This window comes from Cataglyphis hispanica, chromosome 6, assembly GCF_021464435.1.
Source record: "Cataglyphis hispanica isolate Lineage 1 chromosome 6, ULB_Chis1_1.0, whole genome shotgun sequence".
Lineage (NCBI taxonomy): Eukaryota > Metazoa > Arthropoda > Insecta > Hymenoptera > Formicidae > Cataglyphis > Cataglyphis hispanica.
Window position 1 is genome coordinate 4508637 of NC_065959.1, and position 25512 is coordinate 4534148.

General features: G+C 36.7%; 1 protein-coding gene across 3 annotated transcripts in view; it reads right to left on the reverse strand.

Moving 5' to 3' along the window:
• LOC126850257 (suppressor of lurcher protein 1) overlaps positions 1-25512 on the reverse strand; it is a 256983-nt gene that overhangs the window by 126580 nt on the left and 104891 nt on the right. For all 3 annotated transcript variants that reach the window (XM_050593072.1, XM_050593074.1, XM_050593071.1), the window contains 4 exons: positions 12392-12548; positions 9715-9774; positions 1796-2007; positions 481-555 (listed from right to left, as the gene is read on the reverse strand). In XM_050593072.1, the coding sequence (XP_050449029.1) occupies positions 481-555; positions 1796-2007; positions 9715-9774; positions 12392-12548 (504 nt within the window). The remainder of the gene's footprint in view (positions 1-480; positions 556-1795; positions 2008-9714; positions 9775-12391; positions 12549-25512) is intronic.

Genomic DNA, 25512 nt, shown 5'->3' on the forward strand with positions numbered 1-25512 from the left:
TACGCTGAAGACATCAAAATAATCCCTTTAAACAACGACAGGCACGGTGTATCCTCCGGAGGTCGAGCGTTACACTTATTCTTTCAGACTTCATAAAAGTATGTTACGTACAAAGTAAAATTTTATTTTACATCGTGGTATCCTGTTTCCTTCCGTCGGCCCGCCTCACATCTTCCAGATTACGTTTCAGTCATTCGAGAAAAGCGTCCCATGGGCGTGACAGTTTTTTTTTTTTTACGAAACCGGCATGTGGGAAAAAATCTAATAAATTTATCACGAATCTCGCCTTGAGATGGAAGTCTTCATGCCTTTTTTACGATGAACCAAAGTAACTTTCGCTGTCATTTCTCCCTTCGACAAGTGACATCTCGATCTTGCTTTTACCCATCCACTTTATCTACCTCTCGCGGAGGAAGAGTGCACCATGGGACGCAATTATTGATGAAGAAAAGTGATAAATCGCGCACATGCCATACTTACTCGTAGCGCTGACAGCTGGTCCAATGACCGAGTACCTAGGGTTCCCCGTAACGGCCCCCGGGACCTTGTCCGGCTCTGAAACACATTATTGTAATTATCCTCAGAATATACAGTGCCGTTAATTACAGCAGGGAGCTGTGCGTATGCGATGGACCGCGGCCAATCTACCTGAGCACAAAGGACCCACCCGCATGATTCATCACCCCGTAAATACCTAAAGGCTTCTCGTATGTTTCCTCTGGAAAATACCAGCACGTTGCATCAAAATGTATCAGATTAACGACTAAGTGTCGAAATTGATTAAATTTGTATAGCGCATGTAGTTCACAATGAATGAAGGCAACGATAAATGATCTAAAATATCGAAATTTAGGAAGAAAACTCGGTTATCATTTAATAGTCACAACCTCATCTGCATATCTAGCTCCTATTGTATATCTGTTAATGGCAATGTCGAAAGACACAGCAATATAGCAATGGATAAGTTCAATGGTCCGAATGTTTGGTAAGATATTGTTGAATGGTTTGGTCGTGATTATCAGCCAAGCACAACGAAAGTATCGTCAGAGAATGCAAGCTTTCTCACCCACTTTTGGTATTACGGTTTGTCGGAAAGCTTCACAATCTTCCTTGCCGACCGTGAAAAGCTCCGGCGGCAGTACCGAAAAGCTTGCCGAAAGCTCTGTTTCATGGCGCTTTCGTGCTTCAGCACAGCGACACGTTATGTTGAGCTTTCAAACTGTTCCGTTTGTAACTACGGTATCGATTGAGTCCGTGATCCAACACGCGCTTTATTATATTTATTTTAATAATTACTTTCTCTCCAATTTTACGATTAATCTCTTTCGAATGATCATTCAAGTTTTGATACATGAGTATAAATATATCTATATAAAAACACAGAATTTAAATAAAAGACAAAAAACAAAAAAAACACAAAAATTTTTTTTTATTATATTATAATAATATTGAATGATCGGAAGAGAAATTCTTATTAATAAAGAGCGCAAAATTTGCATACGTGCTGGTCTTCCATAACGATAATTGCCGCGCAAATGGAGGAGATGGACGATTAATGGATGAATGATTCGCGTGAGGTGCTTCGCTGATGCGAAGTAACGGATAATTTAATGGCTCGTCTCGTGTCTTTCAAGGATTCATCCGGTGGCGGAAGCGTTTGGCTGCGGTCTTACACATCGCGATACGAGGCGATATCAAAGAAAGAGGAAAGGGAAAGGGATGATCGAGGTATGGTCCGGGGTAGGATGAATTCTCGTAATGCCCGATCCGAGAGCTACCGTCGTTCGTTACTGACCGGGATGTGGCGCGTCGTCCAATGGTTGAAATTGGAACTTTGCCTTGAAGCCCTGGCCCGGCCAGTCGGAATTAGCGACGAACTCGATGTAGATGTCTGGCCCCGTGCTGAGTACCTCCACTTCCGCTCCTTGGTTGCAGAGCACGGCTATTGTGGGCGCCCCTGAATCCGTTCCGTCGTGCACCCTGATTAAATCCGCCCTATTCAGGCAACTGTAACAGGATGCGCGCTCTTCGTTAGAAGACGACGACTTATCGGTACATTAACCCCAGACGAGTGACTAATCTCTCTGTCTCTTTCTCTGCGAGAAACTACAATATTCACTTTTAACCCAATTGCCACTTTCGCGCTTTTAAGAAACGAGAAATATCCGCTGATAAAATCTGCGCTAAATTAATCTTGCTATCTCGCCAAGACCCTCTCATAAGACCCCTAAGCCCGCTCTTACATTGTAAAAGTTCACCTCCATGAAGATTCACATCAAAATAAGATGCGCGAATAAAGGAGAGAGTCTTTGAGGTACTCGGCAATGAAGATATTTCGCTTTGAAGCCGTACCGCGGCTCGTCTAGATAACGCGCGCCTACAGGAAAAAGGGGACGGAAGGAAGGATGAAAGACAAGAGAGATGAGAGGGTAGGAAGAAGCGAGACAGTTCGATGCGGTCAAAGGTGAAACTGTAAAGAGTGGTGAAGTGACAAAGGAGGAGGAAGGGGGGAGAGAGAGAGAGAGAGAGAGAGAGAGAGAGAGAGGAAAGCAAGGCCGAGGAGAAAATCTCGACGACCGCGGGCGATTCATTTTATACGTACGCGAACTGCTGTTCGCTCGATCGAACCGAAGAGGAGCATTACATCTTCTCGGTGTCCTCCCCCATCCCTCTCCTATCTTTTCGGCCTTACGAATCGAGCGCTATATCCACGGGATTCGCCGATCCGATCGATTTAAAGAGCTTGATCAATGACGGTCGACGGGATAACCTTATTACTTGCATGGGTTAAGCAATTACGTTGGCAGAGAAAGATTATCGTTGGAAGAGCCGGAGATTAAAGAGCCGCTTTACCTCCTCTCCTGTCCCCGCGGTCCGTTTCGCCCCCTCGTCGTCCATCGACCTGCACGCGCGACTTTTGACCTCGCCCGCTTAACATGTAACGTTTCTTGTCGATGTAGCACAAGTACACGCTACACGATATTATGTACATATCACGAATCCGCTCATAGAAAGTTTGAGATTATTTTTCATTCCACCTTGTGTGAATTTGGATAGGTTTATACAGTACGTACATAAATACACAAAGCACATATTTACGAGTGAATGCGAGTAAAATTTGTTTGAGACAATAAGATCGTGAGCTTTACATCCGTGAAATTAGAGGTTTGCGCGAAAATTGGACGTGGAAGGTAAGCAAATTCGTCTATCAAGGTTAATCTAGCGTGACGTCGCGCGGCCGCGCGGAGTGCGTACACGGAATTCTTCAAGTGTCCGATGAGATTTACTTCGGGCGGCGAACTCCGTCGGGTTTCGCTTTAGTCGATTTTATCCGCGTCTATATCGTATCTCATAGTGGCCATTCCATGAATATCGTTGAGAGTAGCGTTTACCTCTGAAGAGATTTGAATTCAGGCGTGAAAGCACGCTCAAGCATTTCGAACGGGCGGTGCTGAAAGAAGCGCTACTCCTTTTTTCTTTTTCCCTTTCTTCCTCTTCTCCTAAAGCTTCGCAAGTTGTCTCGTGTACGTATAGCGCGAAGAGATTATTCATACCCATTACCTGCCCATAGGAAGGGATTACCGGTACTGTCGATACTATCGATAGTTCGCCGTCTGATAACTTTATACGCGTGTGCTGTAAGCGTGCACTTTCTCGAATAGAGTGCAGGATTGTATCGAGTGCTGGATGAAAGATTCTCTCTCTCTCTCTCTCTCTCTCTCTCTCTCTTTCAGTATCCATCAGCACCATTCACGATAATATCCGAGTGCGTCTGACGGAGCGGCTTAACGTTGATATATGGAGGCATTTCTCAGCTCTTACCCGAGCTCTTACAGATTTTTACCAGCAGTCTTCGAAGGAAGTGCCATCGGCTGCGACATAAATTAACGCTATCGATCGTAGATTTGTCGACAGCACTTCCCGTATCGCTCCCTTTCGACTTGGTTGATCTCCTCCTTTTTTTTTTGTCGCGCTGGATTTATGCCACGATTATAGTGTTCGATATCGTATATCTCGTTAAATTCCGTATTTAGATAAAAATGTGCTAGTAAAGAGAAAACACAATCCGATTAGAGCTATTTTGTGCAAATGATAGAATAATAGAATAAAATATTTTCTTTTCTTTTAATATTATATTATATTGTGATTTCTCGTTAAATACAACGGCGGGTGTATAATTTCTATAAACTTATTTAAACAAAAAGATTATTATCATAATGAATATTATGATTGATATTGTAAATATGTTGAGTAAACAAATGCATGAGATGATATTTGATCAGGGATTCGCTGTTGGTTTAATGTTATGACAAAGACATTCATCTTTTTCTCCTATCATTTTTCGTATAAATACATCAGCATAAAACTAATGATCCATTTATCCCATTATACGAATATCGCCGGTACCATCGGCGAAAGATACATCCGATTAATTTGTACTATCGCGAAACTTGTCAGAAATATTATCTGCGGAAGAATCGATATCATTCCCGATAAGGAGATTATTGCTTTCATCACGGATAAACAAGGACTCGATGTGCGAAAAACAAACACCTAGATACGGATAAATTATGTAGAGGCAGCCGCGTGAAGTAATATTTGATCACAAATTTTCCCGCAACCAGTAATGGTCGGTTTTTGCCGTATAATCGAATTGCTCATGAATCTATGCTAGAGGATTTCGATAGAACGCGCGAAACAGAATATAAAGTAAAATTCAAATGAGGTTTGGTACATTAGTTATTTTACTCGCAACGTAAAGTCACGAAATAAAGCTACTACCTTAAACATTGACATGTTTGCATATTGTAAATGTGTGTGTGTGTATTTATAAGATATTAAAAAAAAATCTTAATTTTAATCTCTGATGAGAATAAAAATCGATTATGATAACGGTGGAGGTGCCAGTAAATGTTATAAAAACAATGACGTTAAATTTTTCAAATATTTTATCGCTAGCACACGCAAAATCTTATTACAGCAATGATATTTCCTTTCCATTTTCAGCCTCCATACTGAGACTTGCGTAATAGCATAATGCGATTTGAAAATTGCTTATTATTCGCATCTCGTCTCGCGTCACGAAAATTACATTTGCTTTTGCATTATTCTTAACCAGATCGGGCTGTATACAATTTTCTCAAATTTCACGCGAGCCGCTTCTTCTCACACATGTTCACAAAGTAACATATTATATCTGCAAATGTTGTTCGAAAATGCTTGTATAATTTACGATCTCGTATAATTAAAAATAAATGATAATTTCAACCAGTCAAGATCTCTCGATCTTCATTTGACGTTAATTTCACACACGTCATTTTTCTTTGGCATTTTTCATTTGTCTGAGATCTCACCGGCTTTGATCTCGACGTTCAAAGCTAAAAGATCACTGACGGAATGAAATTAAGGGAGCTCAATACTGAATTAGGACGGAGTTCGAGGATTTATCAAGGATTAACTCCTGCACGCTGCAACTGCAAGTCCCCAGGCACCTCTCGCGTTTTCCCAAGTCGACCTCGCCATCACCATTCTCAGTTCTAAGTCTTTGCGCGAACTTTATGTGGGTTAAGTAGAATCATGGTCTGCGTTCTGTTCAAAGGATTTAGAGGTCAGATATAGCCAGCATACACACATAGAGGATTAGAAAAAAAAAAAGAAATAAAAAAAAAATTAAAAAGTACATCACCAAGTTAATTATGACAAATGTGTGAAATTCATATGTAAATCTTTAAATTCTTAACAAAGACCGACAGAACGTAAGCTCGGATGTTAGAGAATTCGTCATAAATATATCACCGGTAAGATATTCGTTGCGCTCGCTAGACTGAATATGAAGTTTACCGAGATACGAATAAGAAACACGAGAAAAAGTGTGAAAGAGAGAGAGAGAGAGAGGAATCTTGACATGAGATATGTCTCGAGCGAAATATATGTAGGACTTGTTCGAAAAAATGTTCCGCCTTTCTCGGTTCATGCGCAGTCCAGGCATGTCGCGTTCTCGATGGCGCGCTAACCATGGAAAATCGAAGGGACAGGACAATCTATGGTAGCCAGGTTGAAGAGAATCACGAGCACTCAGTATTACCGCCTGACAGATTTATGTCAGTAATATCAGACGCATTAGCCGTTTGACGTATTGGCGATCGTAAAATTTCGTGTCGCGCGCAGAGGGGCGAGAAGAGCTATCTTCCATTCGTGTGGATTGATAATACATCAGATTCTGCGTCCTTTCCGATTGTGCGGCGGTGATTTGCATATTGCGCAAATACACAGACTACTTGAAGTACCCCTAAGTACTTCTCGCGATCGTAAAGATTCTCTCCAACTCACGAACGCTCCTCTCGCGCCGGGGAGCGCGTAACGAGATATATCTAACGACCGCCGATTATTCTCGGCACGCACGTGGAGCGCTCGTGAAACATAGTAGGAAGTTCAATTCGTACGATGGTGTTCGAATTACAGCCAACTCCCGTCCGCGAATCGATCGTTTGTTCGTTTGTTCATTCTGATTGCTTGATATTTTGAAAAAAAATATTGCGCAAAAACAAATCTATTACCAAATATATTAGCGTTTTATTAAAATTTTAAATTAATATCTTTGTATGAACGTACATTCCATTTTTCGTCTGTAAGAAATGCATCACATTTTTTTATATAAGATAACTTAGAGACATTATAATTTGTGAAAGACCTTGACACTTTTATAATTTAACATTGTAAAGAAATTAGAATTTTAAAAATGCTGATAACTATATGAGTTGCGATATTGCGGAAAATGGTTATGACGAAAATATTTATTATGAAAAGTATATGATAATGTTTATGTATATGTAAAAGAACTGGATTTTTCATGCAGAAATGATGTTTGGATAGCTGTTTTTATTCATGTAATATAGTATACTTTTATTTAACATTTCGAAAGTTATATTCTTAAAAAGTTTCATTTGTCAACAAAATATCAAAATTTTTCACATAAAGTTCAAATGTCTTTTGATATAAAAAAAACAGTACTTTACTCTCATAAATATCAAGCATATCTTAAAATCTTTATTTTTTTATATCATCTTTTTGTGCATGTAAAATTCAGATTAAAATTAAGATTAAAGTCTTTTTTTACAATATTAGAAAATTATGTTTAAAATGTTAATATGAAAAAGAAATATTTTTTATATTAGCATGTGTCTCTAAATTATTTTATATATTCTCTACAAACCAACTTTAGTCAATAATATAAAACTTATCCTCGCACGAAATGATCTTTAGAGCAGATAAACGCAAATAAAATGGAGGTACTAAAAACAAGTTATTCAGAGGGAAGAAAAGTTTTTTACGTCTTACATTTATCTCAAACGTTAGACAAATCTGTACTTTTCAATTTGCAAAATCGAGGTCCATGACGTGTAACGACGCTCAACGCGACCCTCACTTATCGTTGTCGCTCCGACCATTCTTTCTGTATCCTACACACGGCTGACATTATCTACGTTCCTCGATATATACTTTCGAAGACTATATGCATCAGGGAAGACATGTTGTAAATGTCTTAAAGAACAAAGGGACAATGAAAAATACGCTCTTGGGGAAGTTTCTCGAGCGATTGCGCGCCAGTTGAGATTCTACATTCCTCGTTTACGTTTCGTGGCCATCCCTTTGCTCCTCGGCAAATAAACCAGTTTTCGTTTGATTAATTTAATGGTTCGTTTGGCTTTACGCTTCTCCCCCGAGAACGCCGACGAGTCTCTATCTCGCGCCACCCTTGCTTCAAATGTTTTACCATAGCCGGCCGAGCCGATGGACGCCGATTATCGTGTCGTCGTCTCTCCTGGCCAATAAAATCCTCAGATAGCGCAGAGTAGCTTTTACGATGGTTGGCGCAACTTTATTCTGGAATTAATCCGGAACGAGGAATGGATTTGATCTTCCGCGACAGATCAGATAGCGTCCAATGTTTTCGCCGGTTAATTATAGACGTCAATTACGCGAGATTTAGATTTAAAGAGTGTAAACGTAGAAAATTAAGACCGGCCGGCAAAGAGGGGAAAGGGAACAAAGACGACTTTATCGCGCGCATAAATCTCCATTGCGTGCTTAATCCATCTGCCGGTCTTTATTGCCGACTGACTGAGTCGTATAATTGTTTGAGCACGTCTGCGATCGTGTATCGGATGAGAGAAAGTTTTAAATAGAAAAAGTTTTGCGCCCTCGATTCTAACGCTCGTTAGATCTTAAATGTTAATAACCGAATAATGGCATCGTAATTCACGATTAGAGTAACGTAATGCCCGCACGTAGGAGTCTTTAAAATTTACCATACACTCCGTGAAAACGGTGCATGCAAAAGCTTCACCGAGCAAAGTACCTCGTGATTAAATCGTTAAGAGCGAAAGGGAGATAGTTTTCTCGCAACTGTAAATAAATAATAGAAGGGCATTTCTGTTTCTACAATCTACGAGCACCCCTCTCTCTCTTTCTTTTTGAATTTTATTCCTATAATTTCCGGTGACTCGTGCATATTAAGGGACTTGTGTACTTAAAAATGTATATTACAACATTAAAATTATTTAAAATTTTAAAGAAAATATAATTTCCTGAACATTTGGAGTTCTGTAAAATAATTTTTTAAATATGTCTATAAATATTTAAAAAGAAGTTGAAGACATAAGAATAGCATCAAAACTTTTGAAATATTTTTCTGCCAAATTACGTTTTTCCATACCTTTATGTATCCTGGGATGAAGGTTTCCTTGGAAACCAGTGATCTGATTATTATAAATTTTTACAATCTATTCTTAAAAATAAATTATGATTTCAGGTCAATTTAAAGACTTTATCAAAAATTACGAAGTTGTCAAAAGAGTTGATTTTTTTCAAAAATTTTTTCACTAATTATTGTAAAAAGAGCATCAACTGAAATATAGCCAGTATAATTATTTCAAGATAAAAAAAAGTCTGCAATATTATCGTATTGAAAAAAAAAATGTGAATACTAAACTCGCTAAATATTCGAGAAATATCATTTAATTGTCGAATAAGAATTAAATCATTAATGTCGAAGAACCGGCAGCATTCAAACCATCATCGTGTCCACTCGTTCGATTTTATACATCCGTCCATTCGCGGTTTTGGGGTCGCGAACTGTTTTCAACGCACCGCATGCCGGGAGGAGGAAGGGGAGACAGGGGACAGTTTCAAAGTTTTAAATCGACAGATCGCGTCGATGCCGTTCTATCAGCCGACGGGGGTTTAAATGGCGCATCTTTTACATGGACCAGGCGCAACCTCCTTCCCCCTCCCCCCCCCTCCTGTCGGTTATACTTGGTGAATTCGCGACTTTGATCCCTTCGGCTAAATCTGCCTTCCCCTACCGCCATCCCGCTCCCTCTTTTTCTCTTTCGCAACTTGTAGAACTCAATTTCTATCCTGAATATGCGAGAGACGTATACGGGAAACTTTTTCCTCGCGGATGCGCCGAACGTTGCTCTCTCGCGAATCTATCAACTTGGGGGAAAAAACGCGTCAGGAGGAGAAATTTGTAAATCGTTTATGATGAAACAAAGTTTTTCGCGACATCAGGCGACCGATATAATCTTTAATTCATCGATTTATTCTTTGCTATCTTTGTTTATCGTTTACTTTTCGTTCGACGATACGTATTTCATCCCATTTTTGTCGCCGGCGAATTTAAGAGAAATAAATTGCGGTTAATATACTCGCCTTAGATCTCCTTTTTGCAGCGAGATCTCCTCGAAAACCAAACGGATTCTCTCCTTCAATCTGAAACAGAATCATCCGAGTTAATCTACATTATAACATCACTTATTACTGTGTGTGGAGATTATTTTGAACGCGCGATATTAAAGCCTGCATTTTTCTGAATGCGGAAATATTATTACGCGCATTTTTCGTCCGCGCGGCGGTTTATCCTATTCTCGGCGGTACTAATGAAACAAGATGGGCGGGGTTTGTAATTAATTTCATTTGTAACATGACGGAGTCGCTGGAAGGCAGTAGATCAATTGCGTAAAGAGTGAGAGCAGAGAGAGAGAGAGAGAGAGAGAGAGAGAGAGAGAGAGAGAGAGAGAGGAGAGAGAGAGAGAGAGAGAGAGAGAGAGAGAGAGAGAGAGAGAGAGAGAGAGAGAGAGAGAGAGAGAGAGAGAGAGAGAGAGAGAGAGAGAGAGAGAGAGAGAGAGAGAGAGACCGAGAGAGAGAGAGAGAGAGAGAGCGAAAGAATATACCTTTATAAAAGAGTACCGCGAAAGAATTTACGTTGTAAGAAAATAACGAATCAAAATATTGTGTGAAATTGTATTATCTTTCCTTTTCGTCTTCCTTCCGTTTTCTCATATCCGGGGACGACTGTCGAAATAGTTCGCAGCAATCGCTACGAGACACAAAGGTGGGACCATCATCAGAGCAGTATAGCGCGTTAATATAGAGCGAGTGTCATGAATACCTGGAGAGCGAATAGACTGCACGTGCGATATACATATATATACGCGTGCACACACATCCGCCGGCTTTATAGCGGCCGGTATAAACTGGCGGGGCTGGCTATGTTGCGTTGACATAACTGTTAGACATATAGGGGAAGTGAAAGGGAGGAGAGGAGATGGGGGTGATGAGGGGAGTGAAGGGAGATGGCGTATGTTACTTTGACACAATTACGGCAATTAAGCAGTGACCCACAATGCTACGGAAATCACATCCGCGCGTATCGGCCACGATTAAATTCATCACGATTGAGCGACGTTCTGACTCGACACCATTTCCTTTGATCGTCGTGTACACGGATCAGACATCCACCGTAATCGATGAACCGTATACCATGCGATACGTTGATGTGAGTTATGACATTTACAGATGACTATTCTATAACGCAAAATTAAAAATTTTGATTCAATAAATAAAATAAAAAGTGGAACAAAATAATTTTTCCCCGGGAGATAAATCATTTAAAAAGATAGATAAAGAAAGAGAATCATGTTTCAAGAAATTTAAAGCACTTTCGCAAGAAATTCGCAAACGTGGCTAAAATATCTGCAAATAATATTTTTACCACTTCACTGCTTAATTATTTAAATAGCTGCGTACCGTGGAGCTGGGGAAGAAAAAGTGGCAAGTTTTTGGCATGATCCCTCGCAGGAAGTGCCACTATTTTCCAGCTGGTTCCGTAAAACGCGCCGAGACTACTTGCTGGACTCTCGTCATTATACGAAAACGCAATCAATGTTGACGATGTGAACAGGCGGTGATATTTGTTTGCCGGAGTACATTATATTTAAAAGAAAAGTTGCATTTTAAATAAACTCTAGTTTTGTGGTATGTTGAAGAAATAATTTTCTTTTTTAAATTATATGTGTGTCTATTTTTATACAGATAAATTATAGAGAAAAAATATTCAATTTTGAAAGTTTTAGACAACAGAGTAAGAATTAAAATAGCTTTAATTCTTACTCTGTTGTCTAAAACTTTCAAAATTGAATATTTTTTCTATAATTTACCTGTATAAAAATAGACACACATATAATTTAAAAAAGAAAATTATTTCTTCAACATACCACAAAACTAGAGTTTATTTAAAATGCAACTTTTCTTTTAAATATAATGTACTCCGGCAAACAAATATCACCGCCTGTTCACATTTTGTCGGTCAACATTGGATTGCGTTTTCGCGTATAAATTGCGACAGAGAGTCCAGCAAGTAGTCTCGGCGCGTTTTACGGAACCAGCTGGAAAATAGTGGCACTTCCTGCGAGGGATCATGCCAAAAACTTGCCACTTTTTCTTCCCCAGCTCCACGGTACGCAGCTTATGGCGTTGTATCGTAAACCAGCTCGCGACAAAACTTTCGGCGGCCGCGAGTATCAACAAGAAGCCGAGTTGAGGAACGGCGAAAGTTGAGTCGGCCGAGAAGCCGGAAAATTTTGGCAGCATCATCGGTACGAAAATTTAACGTTGATCAATAATGCGAGACTAGCGAGAGATCAGAGAAAGAGATTTAACAGTTCAAAACGCGGAATTTGAATGTCCCTCGCGGAAGTTACTTGAGAGAGAGAGAGAGAGAGAGAGAGAGAGAGAGAGAGAGAGAGAGAGAGAAACGCAATGTTAAGCCTGAGATGATCAAACATATTCTCCGATACAGTAGATTGGACGTTAATTAACTGCGAGCAGGATTACGGACTGTCGTCTCGTTAAATTCGCTAAGACAGTAGTAGATATATATGACGACGGCGGAGATTAGCCGCAGAGATGCATTATATATGGATTAGGTTCTCCCTTGCCCTCCTCCTCCTCCTCCTCCTCTCCTCTCTCTCTCTCTCTCTCTCTCTCTCTTGCTCTCCCTACAGAATACAGAGCGCACAAGTTCACGACTAGGTTGGATTACATTTACCTTGCCCGGAAGAGGTAGGAGCACCGGATGTTCTTTGGGTAGGAGGACGGGTAGCGCGGTGAGTAAAATCGTCCGTAATGGGGCGTCGATTGCGAACTGACGAACTCGTAGTCGCACATCGTGCCGGGCACCAGTAGACCGTTCGTCTCGAATAAACCTAAAACAGAAAAAAAAAGGACATTATCACACATCTCATGCTCCACGAGATGATCCTCTGCGATGATTGGTAGTAAAAGATTATTCAGATACCGAAATGTTTGATGCAAATTGAAGTCTTTAGATCTCTTTCTAAAACGAGCAAAATGTGGCATCGAAATAAATAAATTATTAATTCTTTATTAGAATTTGACGAATAATAATCTAATTTTATATACGAAAGAGATTTTCACGCTATTTCAATTAGTTATGATTTTTCAGTGAAAATTTTTATCCCTTCAATTCCAGCAAACTCCTCCTCTTCAACTTTTCTTTCGCTTTGAAAAACCTACGGATAAATATCGAGACACAGAGAGAATTCTATTTGAAAGTTGCTTTTCACGGAAACAGGAATCGAAATGAAATAAAATTAACGCTCGCTGGCGTGTTCTTACAGCATGCAAATATATATGTATATATACTCTATACAGAACCCGTTACGTATTGATTAACTAGTCGCACATTCCACACTCTTCGTTTAAAGGCGTCGCCACGATAGAATGATTCTGCTTGTATCGTCACTTATTTACAATTAACGGAAGCGTACAACGGATGCACGGATGCACATACACCGGACAGAAAGTTAATCTTAATCTCTTTCAATTAATTAGTTTCTGCAGAAAATAGCTGCGCGAGATAAAATGGCGATGCAAACGGTGTATACAGGATATTGGTGTCTAATGGCGATCCCGATTCACATATGGAATTTTATACAGGATGCCGAATACGTGGATTAGCGATTCGATAAACGATAATAGAGGAATTCAGTGCCGATTTTGTTGAAAGCACGACCGGAATTGCGTATAAAGGACTCTTGTGCCGTTTTTAAATTCTACGATTTCTACGGGATACGTACGGGCAATTACATCGCTGGTTCGCGCGATTCCCAGAATGCCCGAGATCGTTCTTTTGTACTTGAAACAAAGGCAAGAGGAAAAAGCGGCAGTTTCCGGAAGATCCAAAAAAAGAAAGAACGGACAGAGGAGCTAGAGGAGGCCACCGGCTGCGCCTCTATCTCTCTCTCCCTCTCTCTCTCTCTCTCTCTCTCTCTCTCTCTCTTTCTCTCTCTTTCGTTGATGAAGAGATTTTACGAGAGAAATGTTGAGTTTCAGGACGAATTAATCGTTAACATGCCCATTGACAAAGTCCCATTATAAGTAATGCGAATAGTAGTTGAGAAGAGAGAGACAGAGAGAGAGGGAGATTGCATTGTACTCGATCAATTATCTTGATAAATAGAGTTTCTATTAGGCCTCATGATATTTTAAGAACGTAATCAGATTATGAAATAATGATTTATTTACTTCTCGAATATAGTATTAATATCGAAGATTCAAAAATCGATAGATGAGGAATAAAGCGACGTAACAATAACAGCAGTAAAGCTTTGAATGTATCGCATACTCTTCTTTTCCTATATAGCCTCCTAATTTTATAAAACGATTATATAAAATTGCAGAAGTTACAAAGGTAAATCTCCTCCTTCAAAAGAAATCACAAAAAATTATGTACAAATGGAATTAATTTTTATTTTCATTGAACTGAATCAAAAAAAATATTTTACATAAAAATAATGAAATTGAATTAAGAAATTATAAAAGTCTAGAGAATTGAAAAGTAGGATATTTTTTAATATCCTATGTGCAAAACTTTTACTTAATAAACAGACATTGTTACTTTATTTAATACGAAAAAAAATGTCCTCTTTTTTATTTGCTACACTCTTATAATCAGAGTGATTCTCTCCAGTGGAGCGTAAATTTTATCTTTGTATTGCCATTTGAAACATGCAGCAAAGCACATACTTAAAAGCTATCTATCGAGCAACTTTATCTGATATAATACGACATTGAGTTCATTTTGTAAACGTGATGTTTATATACGTCCATGTGTCGTATTTGCAGAGTGATTTTGAAATCTCTCTCTCGAGAGAGGGTGGCGGAGACTCTGATTCATCCCCCCTTTCGGTCTTCAAGTTTTCAAGTTCTAGAACGCAGAGAATATAATTTCTGCTCTCCTCGCGCTTTGAACCTTAATACGAGGAGACGTGTGTCGAGAGGCGTCTCGGAAGGATGAGAGAAAAAAAACTGGACTGCACCGAATGATGCATACTCCATTCGATATTCGATTCATATCGCGCTGATACTGATAGCCTCGAAACGTCAGTTCTCTCAAAACAATGATAAATCTGAAAAAAGAAAAGTGAAACGACGAACTTTGCTCCTTTCGCGGGTGAAAAAGTGGCGCGTTGTCTCTTTTTTTCTCTCTCTCTCTTCCCCGTAAATTGAACCTTTCATTAATTTCGTTCAGTCTCTTAAATACTCTTTTTCCGTCTGCGCGTTCTCGTCTTCCATCTGCTCTCCTCTGAGTTTTGACGAACTATTCGAAGTTTAATGTCGGTGTGTTCCTGAATAAGGAATGTATGTGTGGCCGACTTCATACACACATACATTCATACAGAAACCTATCTTTCACGAGAGAGGGAGAAGGAGACTGTACGTGTACCGGACGTCTGATAACGTCTTCCTATCTAACGTCACGTTGCGGTTTTCGAGACAAGTGCGGTTGCCGGGGAATAACGGAAATAAAGATTAAGAAGCAGAGAAGCTAAGAGCTTTCTTCCATCTTTAACAAAATCAAAGACGAAGAAAATTGATAAATACACATATCGTCGGCATTATATTAATTTCATTGTTTTTTATTTCGAAGATCTTCTCTCCAATCTTCGGCGAGAGTTTTTGTTGAATTAAAAACGCAGAGCACATGATATGTTCTTCATGCGTAATTGCACATTTGATGACGTCGTAATGTCACAGCATGATGTCACGTTGCAGATTGCAAAAACGTTTTGTTCTGTTACTATAGAAAACCGAGCGAAAAAGAAAGAAAAGCGAGACATCATTTTTTAAGATGAATGAATTTCTCTGCTTTTAACATCGAATAATTCTGTTTCCGATAACATTCACAAAGCTAAAGTACGTTGCAAAATAAAAATCGCACAGAATTATGTTTCTAATAACATCTTATATAAATAGAAGATATATACTATTCTAAAATGTTGCCTTCAAGAAATCTTCTATCGATATTCATTGTGTTTGCGTTATCTGACGCGTAATGTTAATCTGTTGAAGGGAGGGTAACACACTTGTCATATCGTCCGCGGTTAAAATTAACGACGTGATTTTCCGATGCTGTATGTTTAATGCTCGCTGTAAATCACCCGACACACTGATTTATTTCAAATTTTTGCGTTATCGGAAAAAGAGCCGCGCATACGTTTGAATTATGAAATAGCTCAATTGGGAATCCAGTTCCAATTACGAGTCTAGTGGCGAATCAAATTTCTCTCTCTCTCTCTCTCTCTTTCTCTTTTTCTCTCATATGTTACGTTGATCTCGCAATTACGATCACAAATTTTCAAAATATTTCCATGTTTAATTTTTCGATGTTTTTTTTATATGCGTTGCATTTTTTATTATTATACAAATTTCATGTTTTTTATCGCATCAAAGGTTACTAGCATCGGCGTAGTTTCATTTAAGCAGGCAACATTATGAGATTATTCTATTTCTGTACTTTTCGCATTATATCGTGTTTTTTAAACAACCGCGGATCATTCATATCAATAGGCTTTTTCTTAATCAATGAGATTTACGCAAAAACGGCAAATTTAGTATTTTTATAAGAACGATGTGCCGATATAACGAGACGATGATCCATTTACAATTTTCATACAGCGTTCTCTTATGTCCCGCGTATGCACATATCGAACTTCCGTAGATGAGATGACGTATTCCGACAGATCTTATCTGAATATTTCACAGAGCGGAGGTGATGGGGCGTAGCCCAGTATCGATGCATAAAATTCCACATCACATTCTCGGACATTCGCACACAGGGAACGGAAGACGTAGGTGGAAATAAAGAAGAGAAGAAAGGAAAACGTATTCCCACTGACATTGTTACGTCTCGGCGCGTCGTTTGAGAGTTAAGAAACTTCTCTTTTGAATCGCTGGAGCTTGACAAAGAAAGGTTTCTGAATCGGAAATTCAAAAAAATTATGAAGCTTTGGAAATACATAGTGTTTCGATACATTATTTTTTTGTTCGCCGTATAAATTTGTTGCAAGAAAAGAAAATATTCCTGGAAACTGGGCTACTTTTATTATTCCCAAACGCGTATCAAGAAAAAATATAAATAAATTTTATATAAAAAAGTTATATAATCTTGTTAGTCTATAACATAATTGCCAATTGTTTAAATAATTATAAATTGTTTAAAGTATTAATATATATCGTCGCTATATTATAATTGCTCAGAGAGAACGAAAGAGAGAGAGAGAGAGAGAGAGAGAGAGAGAGAGAGAGAGAGAGTCTTGTTAAAAGAATTTTCATTTATAAAATTTTTTTATATCTCTTTTTGTTTTTACAAATAATAAAATAAAAATTGAATGGATCAATTTCAGGGATTTATTTTAATCTCTAAAAATAAAGTAAAGCGGTTAAAAACTAATGCCTGTGTATAATATTTATAAATATTTATAATTCTTTACATATTAGGGATCTTGTGCGAGAGTCGTATTCCGAGATTTTCAATTTTGATCGACAGATTGTATCGCTCGATGCGACCAACATTTTGCATAATCATAGTTATTTCAACAATGCAATCTCGAAAATACGTGTATTTAATATAAATTACGTACTTATTCAGTTAATCATATAAATTACGTAATTGTATCACATTTAATATTTCAACAGAAAATTATATATAACAAGGCTTTTAATAATCCGTAGTTTAATCTGCGACAGAAGTTATACGAAGCTAGGGCTTATAGGCTCAAGCTTGCCACTTTAAAAGGCTTAGATTCATTAATGAAGCAGTATAGAGAGAGAGAGAGGGAAAAAGAAAAAGAGGAGAGAGAGAGAGAGAGAGAGAAGGAGAGGAGAAAGACTTGGTATAGCAGTTTATTAACGATCGAGTACAAAGAGGATCAATAAGCTGCATTCATTTTCACTGCAGCGAATCTAAAACAACGTACATTGGTCTTTTACATTGGCGTCTTATAGCTTGTTTTTGATGTAATTCTCTTTGATCTCGTCGCGCACCGCATTCTTGATTTCTTTATGGGTACGTGCGGAATCTTCCGCGGATACCTTGCATGAACGAGCACATAAAGCACATGCGAGCCAAGAAAACCACATACACACATACACAAGAAGAGGATGCTGCGCTTTCGTGGCGCAGCTGTGGTGCAATGCGTAGCCGTGATAACCATGAAATCTCGAGGTCCATAACAAGTTTTCCACGAGGAAAATATTCACGGAATGAGATTGATTCGACGTTCACGCGAGACTAAACGCTCTTTGTGCGTTTGTTTTTCGCATCGCGCTTCTCTTATAAGCTTTCTAAATACTTTGCTAGGCGCTTAACGCGAATAGATAGAGAATATCGCGCACTCAAATACTTCCCTCGTTGAGTAATTTCGCGCCGAACGACTCTTTCTACTTACGCAAAGTGCGCGACGAACGTTACCACCGTTCTCGTTGGAAGGAGAAATCTTGGTTCTTAAGGAAGTAATACAGATAATGGCGATATACAGGATGTTTCTTGGAGTTGTTGCGAGACTCGCGGATCTTGTGCAATACAAAACTACGATAGCTGCGCAAAAAAAAAGAGAGAGAGAGAGAGAGAGAGAAAAGAAAAGACAAAGAGTCACCTCTTAAGTTTCTTTATTTTTTTTCGAAAAACACAGGTAGAGACAACTGCTGTCGCTCACGAAGCAAAGAGCGCTGTCAGATAAAAAGGTAAACAAGCGCGCGGTTCGCGGAACAGTGCACAGCTTGAGATGCACTTTTGTAAACAACCCTCGCGCACCCCATCCCGGTAGTAACAGGTTAAATTCAAGAGTACTTTACCCCTATACTCCTTATAACTTTCTTAGTCTCTACGAACGCAAACTTAGACATATTGACAATACTGAAATTCTATTTTACTTCACTCATCTGGATTATATCATGTATATGCTTTAGATAAGTCGAAAATGAATGGTGCTATTCATTTGCTTAATATTTGAAGTTTAATTGCTAATATTTGTCAAAGTAAAATTTATCATTCCATGTTACAGATATAATAAATTAGAGACATTCTTCGATATGCTAACATGAAAGTAATAATTATACCTTAATTGATTATCTTAATTAGGTTTAATGTTTCACAAACTTTGACATAAAAATTTGCTTTAATTTTTATTATATATATATATATAAATAGTGAAGAGATTATATATAAAATATAAATGATGTAGAGAGTAAATTTAATACTGACAAAAGCAGATTGCTCATTTTTTATTGCGTTCAGAAAAATAATTATGGGAAAAATATGGATACAATTTTGTGATGCTGAAATAAAGCTAACTATATATGAAACATATATAAAAATATTATCTAAAAATATCAATCTCTCTCATATATAAATTAAATAAATAAAGCCATTTAATAAGCGCATTTTTGTCCAGTGCTTCCGCAATTCATTAAATTCTTTCGCTTTTTTGTTGTGATACCAGTTTTTTGATATTGATCACAACATTGCGGCGAATGTTGTCCATTCACATCGTCATAATACAAACATTTTACGGAGAGTACCAAGACGTTTCTATTACTATATATTCTGGCGCGCCAGCACAATAATATCGTAATACCAGCTGGCTTTCGTGTTAAAACCAGAACGAAAGAGAAAAAAGTCGTCTCCCTTTTCTTTCTTATAACTCGACTCGTGGTAAAGCCGACAATTCTTATAAACCATGGCTAAGTAATCCTATTTTATCGAGCTAATAAAGCAGCCTACGTAGAGAAGACCTCGAGTGCATATAATGTAGCCGTAAGAAGCCGTTGGCGGCAGGAGTGCTTGTCCGGATGACGGGGGCGCGTACTACTTTCTTCTCGTTCGCTTCTATGTCGCGCGTATAATAGCGTGCGCCAATCCTCTCTCACAGAGCTACTCGCGCGAATACTTCTTCCTTTAATGCTGTTGCGCTCGATCCTCTTATATATGTACGTGTATATTATTCTTGTGTATATTATTCATATTTATCTTAGAAGCGCTTCTCGCATTGTTAGAAATACCGCTCGTATTGCAATTAGAGGTAAAGCCAGCTTACATTTGCAGACGATTAGCGATAGCGGAGCTTGCTCGTTAAAAGTTTGCATATGTAAGCTGGCTTTGCTTCTAATTGCGATACGAACGATATTCCAACAATTGAGAAACACGTCTGAGATAAATATCAATGTACGCGTACATATAAGAGAATCAAAGGAAGAAGTATTTGCATAAGTAAGCGTTATAAGAAAGGATCGGCGATATTGTTTAGATAATGCTAATCTTTTCTGGAATAGTTTGAAATATTGTATTATAATTATGCTGAAAGATATGGGATAAAAATTCTACAGTATAACAGGATTAAAGTAACGTAAAAGTAGTTCATCCAATATACAAAAAAAAGAGAGAGATACATAATCTTGATGAAAGTAAAGAAATGAAAAACTGATAAGCGGTAAAAGATTCTAGAATTATTTTCACTCCGTTATATCTCAAAAAAAAATTTTTTTTGATCGATCGTCCCGCGCGAGACACAAGTATGTACTTATGTACAATATCTGATATTCGAACGACGACTGCTTCACAATAGAATTACAAAGAAAGCGGGGAATTCGATCTCTTTCTATCAGGAAGTAGCCATTCTAAAGGAAAAGAAATTTCTCCAGACGGAAGTTACTGACAAGCGAATAGATACTCCGTTATCAGTTTGAGGATGACTTGCTTTCAGCTTTCATCAATTTTTCGTTTTAGCGAAGTCAATAAATGTAGAGACTCGGGACATTGAAAAGACACAGAGTACAGATTTTCCATTATATATTTCGATATTACTTCAATAGTTTATTTATTAATAGAGAAAACGCGCAAAAAAAATACAAAAAGCACAAAAAAAGACGTACAAATATAATTGTGGACATATATATAATTGCAACTTATTAAAAAGAAATAAAATAAAATAAGATTTAAAAAAAAAAATCAATTTCTAAGTTTAGATATATTTAGTCCTAAAAGAAAAATAATTTATTTAAAAATCCCGTCCGTGAATTGATAAGTATAAAGATATAAAATGTTTATAGGTTTTGAGATAATTAATTTCAAATGTACAAAAAAAGTGTTTTTTTGACTATCATTTTTACATTTTTATAAATATCAGGAAAAGTATTTTAACAAAAGATACTAAAACAAAAGTTGTAGAAAATTAAATTATTTTTTAAATGAGATCAAAATGATTGTAGTATATTCCATAGGTTTTGAGATAGCTTTTTAAAAAGCTCTACTGTCGATAGCCGACGTAAAATGTTTCGACAACAAATACGTGATGGTATTTCGGCCTTGGCGACATAAACATTGGCGCGCTATTGTTGACGTATTACTTATAGCTTATCATTCGCACGGCGATACTCGAGCAGTAAAGTCGTAGAGCGCGAGACACTCTGTCAAATTTCTTTTTTAAATACGATCGTGACAAGTATCGGAAGATAATTTGATATGATAAATATTAATTATCTTTTACATAATACCTTAATACCTTAAATAATACGTCATTATATCGCAATGATAAATCTCGCATATTTCGTGCGTGATATATACATATATATATATATATATAATCAATAAGTGATAGGAATTAAAATTGTATTAATTTATCGCGAGCTTTCTCCTTCTTTATAAGCAACAATTATTTCGTTAAAAATACTCAAAGTTTAATTAAATCTCGTCCGGCTGCTTTTTTTTTTGTTTGACTTTTCGATTTAAATATATGATTCGGATTAAGAAAGCATAATAAAACAGTCGAATCGCAGATCAAAGTAATTAACATAACGATAAGCTGCGTAATATATCATTAATCATTTTATTAAATAATTGATCTATAATTTAAAATATTTGTGTAATTTATTTTCCGCTTATATATACGTCATAGCAAATATATTTTCGGCTGCGTCAATAACATAGTGTTTGGCCTTGGCGATGTAAACATTAGCGCGCTATTGTTGAGGTCTTATAATCTTGCTATCATTCATGTAGCGACGCTCGAGCAGTAAAGTAGTGGTGCCGAATTCCTTTTTTAAACGCGATCGTGACAGATATTAAAATATAATTCGCTATGGTTATTATAATTAACGATTACTTAACTTTTAAAAATAAGAAATAAAAAATAATAATTTAATAATAGAAATAGCATACTCTTATGAGTGGCGCATGACTTTGGCAGCGTATAAATATCAAAAATTTTGTGTTCTTTTTTACTTGTTGCATATTCGACATATCGTAATTAACTGTGTTTTCGCGAGTGAATGTGAAAACAACAAGAGATGAACAAGAGAAGAAAAGGAGATACTAGAAAGATCCGACGATGAATGGAGCAGAGGTTTGTGCGATAAATAATTTATTACTATTTACTATATATATTAATTTCAAAATATATACATTGCACAGTTTTTTTTTCTTCGTTTCTTTAATGATGTATGAGATTCAATCTAAATTATCATATAATTTCACGCATATATCATTTATTTTTTCAAAACATATCTACATCGCATCTCTTTTAATCGAGAGAAAAGAGGGATGCGATATAGATTATCTCTCAATTATAAAATAAATATATTCCAAATTATATACATTATTTTACAAAATTATATACATATAACTCTCCTTGGGCATAACCTTGACGAGGTGGGAGGGCTTAAGTACCTGGACGGTGCCTTAAAGTCCTAAGCGTCCTAAAGGTTTACTGTGAAGGGGAAAACCAAGTGCCCAACGCCGTCGTTGCTGTCATCGCGTCGCGGACGGCTCGTCGTATCGTTAGTGCTGTCATCGTGTCGCGGACGGCTTATCGCGGTGTCGGTTCCGTCATCGTGCCGCGGACGGTTTTCGCGTCGCGAGTCAACATAACATTGCCACGAGTCGCACAATGACTCATATGTGACATGCACGTTAGGACATTAGTGCGTTGCTTCGTTGCCGTCATCGTGTCGTACGAGAAACGATGGGTCGTGTAGTCGCGTAACCGCGTTTTCTCGTCGTCGCGTTTTCGCACTAAACTTCTATCCCTTACTCGCAGTATGAGTCTCGTGAAACGGGGTTCGATCGTGTCGAAATTCGAAAGGGCGGGAGTGTCACTGAAAGTATCGCGCGTACAAGTGCGGCAGTATCTTTTAATAAAAGTGCGGGAGTGCCGTTTAAAGTATCGCGCGTGTGAATCAATCTGAGAGGAGGAGGAGGCCTAGGAGAGGCATCGGGCACCGGTGGAACAACCCTGCGGTAAGTAATTTTTTATTTGTATATTAATTATGTATTAATTGCAAACGTGCAATTTAAATTAAGCCATTAATCGCATAATTTTATTTTTTATTTATATGATTTGAATAAGAGCAAATTAGAGCAAAAGGTTTTTACTTTTAGATTATAGATTTTATATGAAATTAGAGTTATTAATAGCTTTTTTCAAAATTTATAAAATTATTTTATTGATCAGCTTATTATTATATACATCGAATATAAAATTCAATACATTCATGATAAATTTTTTTTAAATATTAATTATTTTAAGCGCTACTTTAATTTGAATCATTTATTTATGTTATAGATCAACGTCGCGACTCTGACATTCTGAGAGGAGGAGGAGGCCTAGGAAAGGCATTCTGCATCGGCGGAGCAACCCAAGGGTGAGTATTTATTATTTGTATATCGATTGTTAAAAATATACATGATTAATCCGGCCTTATTATTTAAATTAATTAAACAAAGAAAAAAAAGAAACAAAGACTTTTACATAAATCTTATAAAAATTTCTGTGAAAAGAATTTTTTTTTACATTTATAAAATTGTTTTATATTTATGTATCTGCTTATTATTGTACGCATCGGATATAAAATTCGTTACAAAAAATAATACTTTTTTGAAATATTAATTATATTTTGGGCGCTGCTATAAATTGAATTTTATATTTGTATGTTACAGACAACGTAGCCTCAAGACCAACAACTCCGCTGTTGCGCATCAGTGCCGGTGAGTAATGAATTTTACTTTATTTTGAGATAACGGATCTGTAGATATTGTAGATGAAAATGTAGATTGTAGATTGTAAATTAATCCGTTGTCTCAAAATGGATGGGCTAAAATATTAAATCAAATAATTTTTAATAGATTTTTTTAATAGATTTTTTTTAATAGATTTCTTTAATTGGTTTTTTTTTTAATATATGTTGAAACACACACACACACACACACACACACACATAATACAGATATATTTTAAAATATAAAATACAAATTAAAAACAGAATTTGAAAAAAAGATATATTTTTCAATTCATAAATTTTATATAATTTTTTTAATGAAGAAGGCGCTAATAATTTTATAATTATAGGAAATAGTAATCACTTATTTTTATATTGCGCCGTTTTATCCTAATTTTTCATAGCCCATCCATCTACATAATCATATCAATTAAAACTTTGCTTTAATTGATGTAAAGCCAAATTATCGATTTATTAAATTATGTAAGACGCATAAATGTTTTATTAATTTTTATATAAAGTAGATATTATTATAAATATTATTATATATTATTATAAAATTATATATTATTATTTCAATTAATTATTAAATTTGATTGATAACTTGGCATTAGATAAATTAAAGTAAAGTTATATTAAAGCAATGCATGACAAACTTTCATGCCATTAACGAGCACAAAATTACCGTTCATGTACCGGCAATAATAATTAGCCGGCAATGAAAGGAATTTTTCTCCTTCATTGACTTCATATAGAGGTCGAGTTACATCTTTGAGTAGATGTAGCCAGAATGAGTATGGCCAGGATCAACGAAAGGTAAGTCCAACTGGCCCAACGGAAGCAACACGTGCATTCTATTAGGGCACGCGAGCAGGGCACGCGAAATATATATAAAAAATCGAGATCTCTTGCAATATTGGAACGTAAAAATTAACAGTAAAAATTAAAAATTTCATTTATATTTCGTGGCGTGCTACACAGAGTTTTAATTAAAAAGCCAAAAATCTACTTACTCATACTTATTCAATACTTGGATATATCTTTATATAACATGAAAAGTTATGATGTTGGAAAACTATTCTATTATAATTATTTTATTTTCCTATAGTTTTAACCTTGTATTAATTTTAACTGTGTTCTTTTAAATTTGAAGTTTTAATCATTAATAGCGTTAATTAATTTTTCACAAACACATATTTATAAAATTAATTATATGTAATATAATAATATGTAACTCTAATTACTGGTTTTTTTCAAATTCAATTAAATCAAACATATTTATCAAAATTATACACACATACTTAATATTTGAATTGTCAAATACGCAGCCATAACAAGCTTTTATTGTTATGAAGTACAGTATCGAGATAATCAATCGACATCGTAGAAAAGAAGTTACAATATTTGCGAGTATCGATTTTACATGAGAGAGTGGATAATTTGCTGAGTTAATAAACAGTTACATAACAATATTACGATAAGAATTAGCTGACAAAATATCGAGATAAAAGCGTTAATCAAATTAAAGACAAAACACTGACATTTAAAATATAATTAATAATATGTAACGCATTTCTTTCAATAAATAACGAAGAATAAGTATTGGACGATATAGAATTACTATGTATATTACACTCGCGCGAAATCTCCATAGAGATAACGTTTATCGTGGACGACAACACGAGAAGAGACGTTTCGCGGCGGAATATCGATGACAACGAGAAGAGATAGCATTTTCCGATCAATCTGCCCTTTCCTTCGTCACCATTCCGTCCGTTCGATTTAACCCGTTTGAACGCGGAGACGATTGAATCT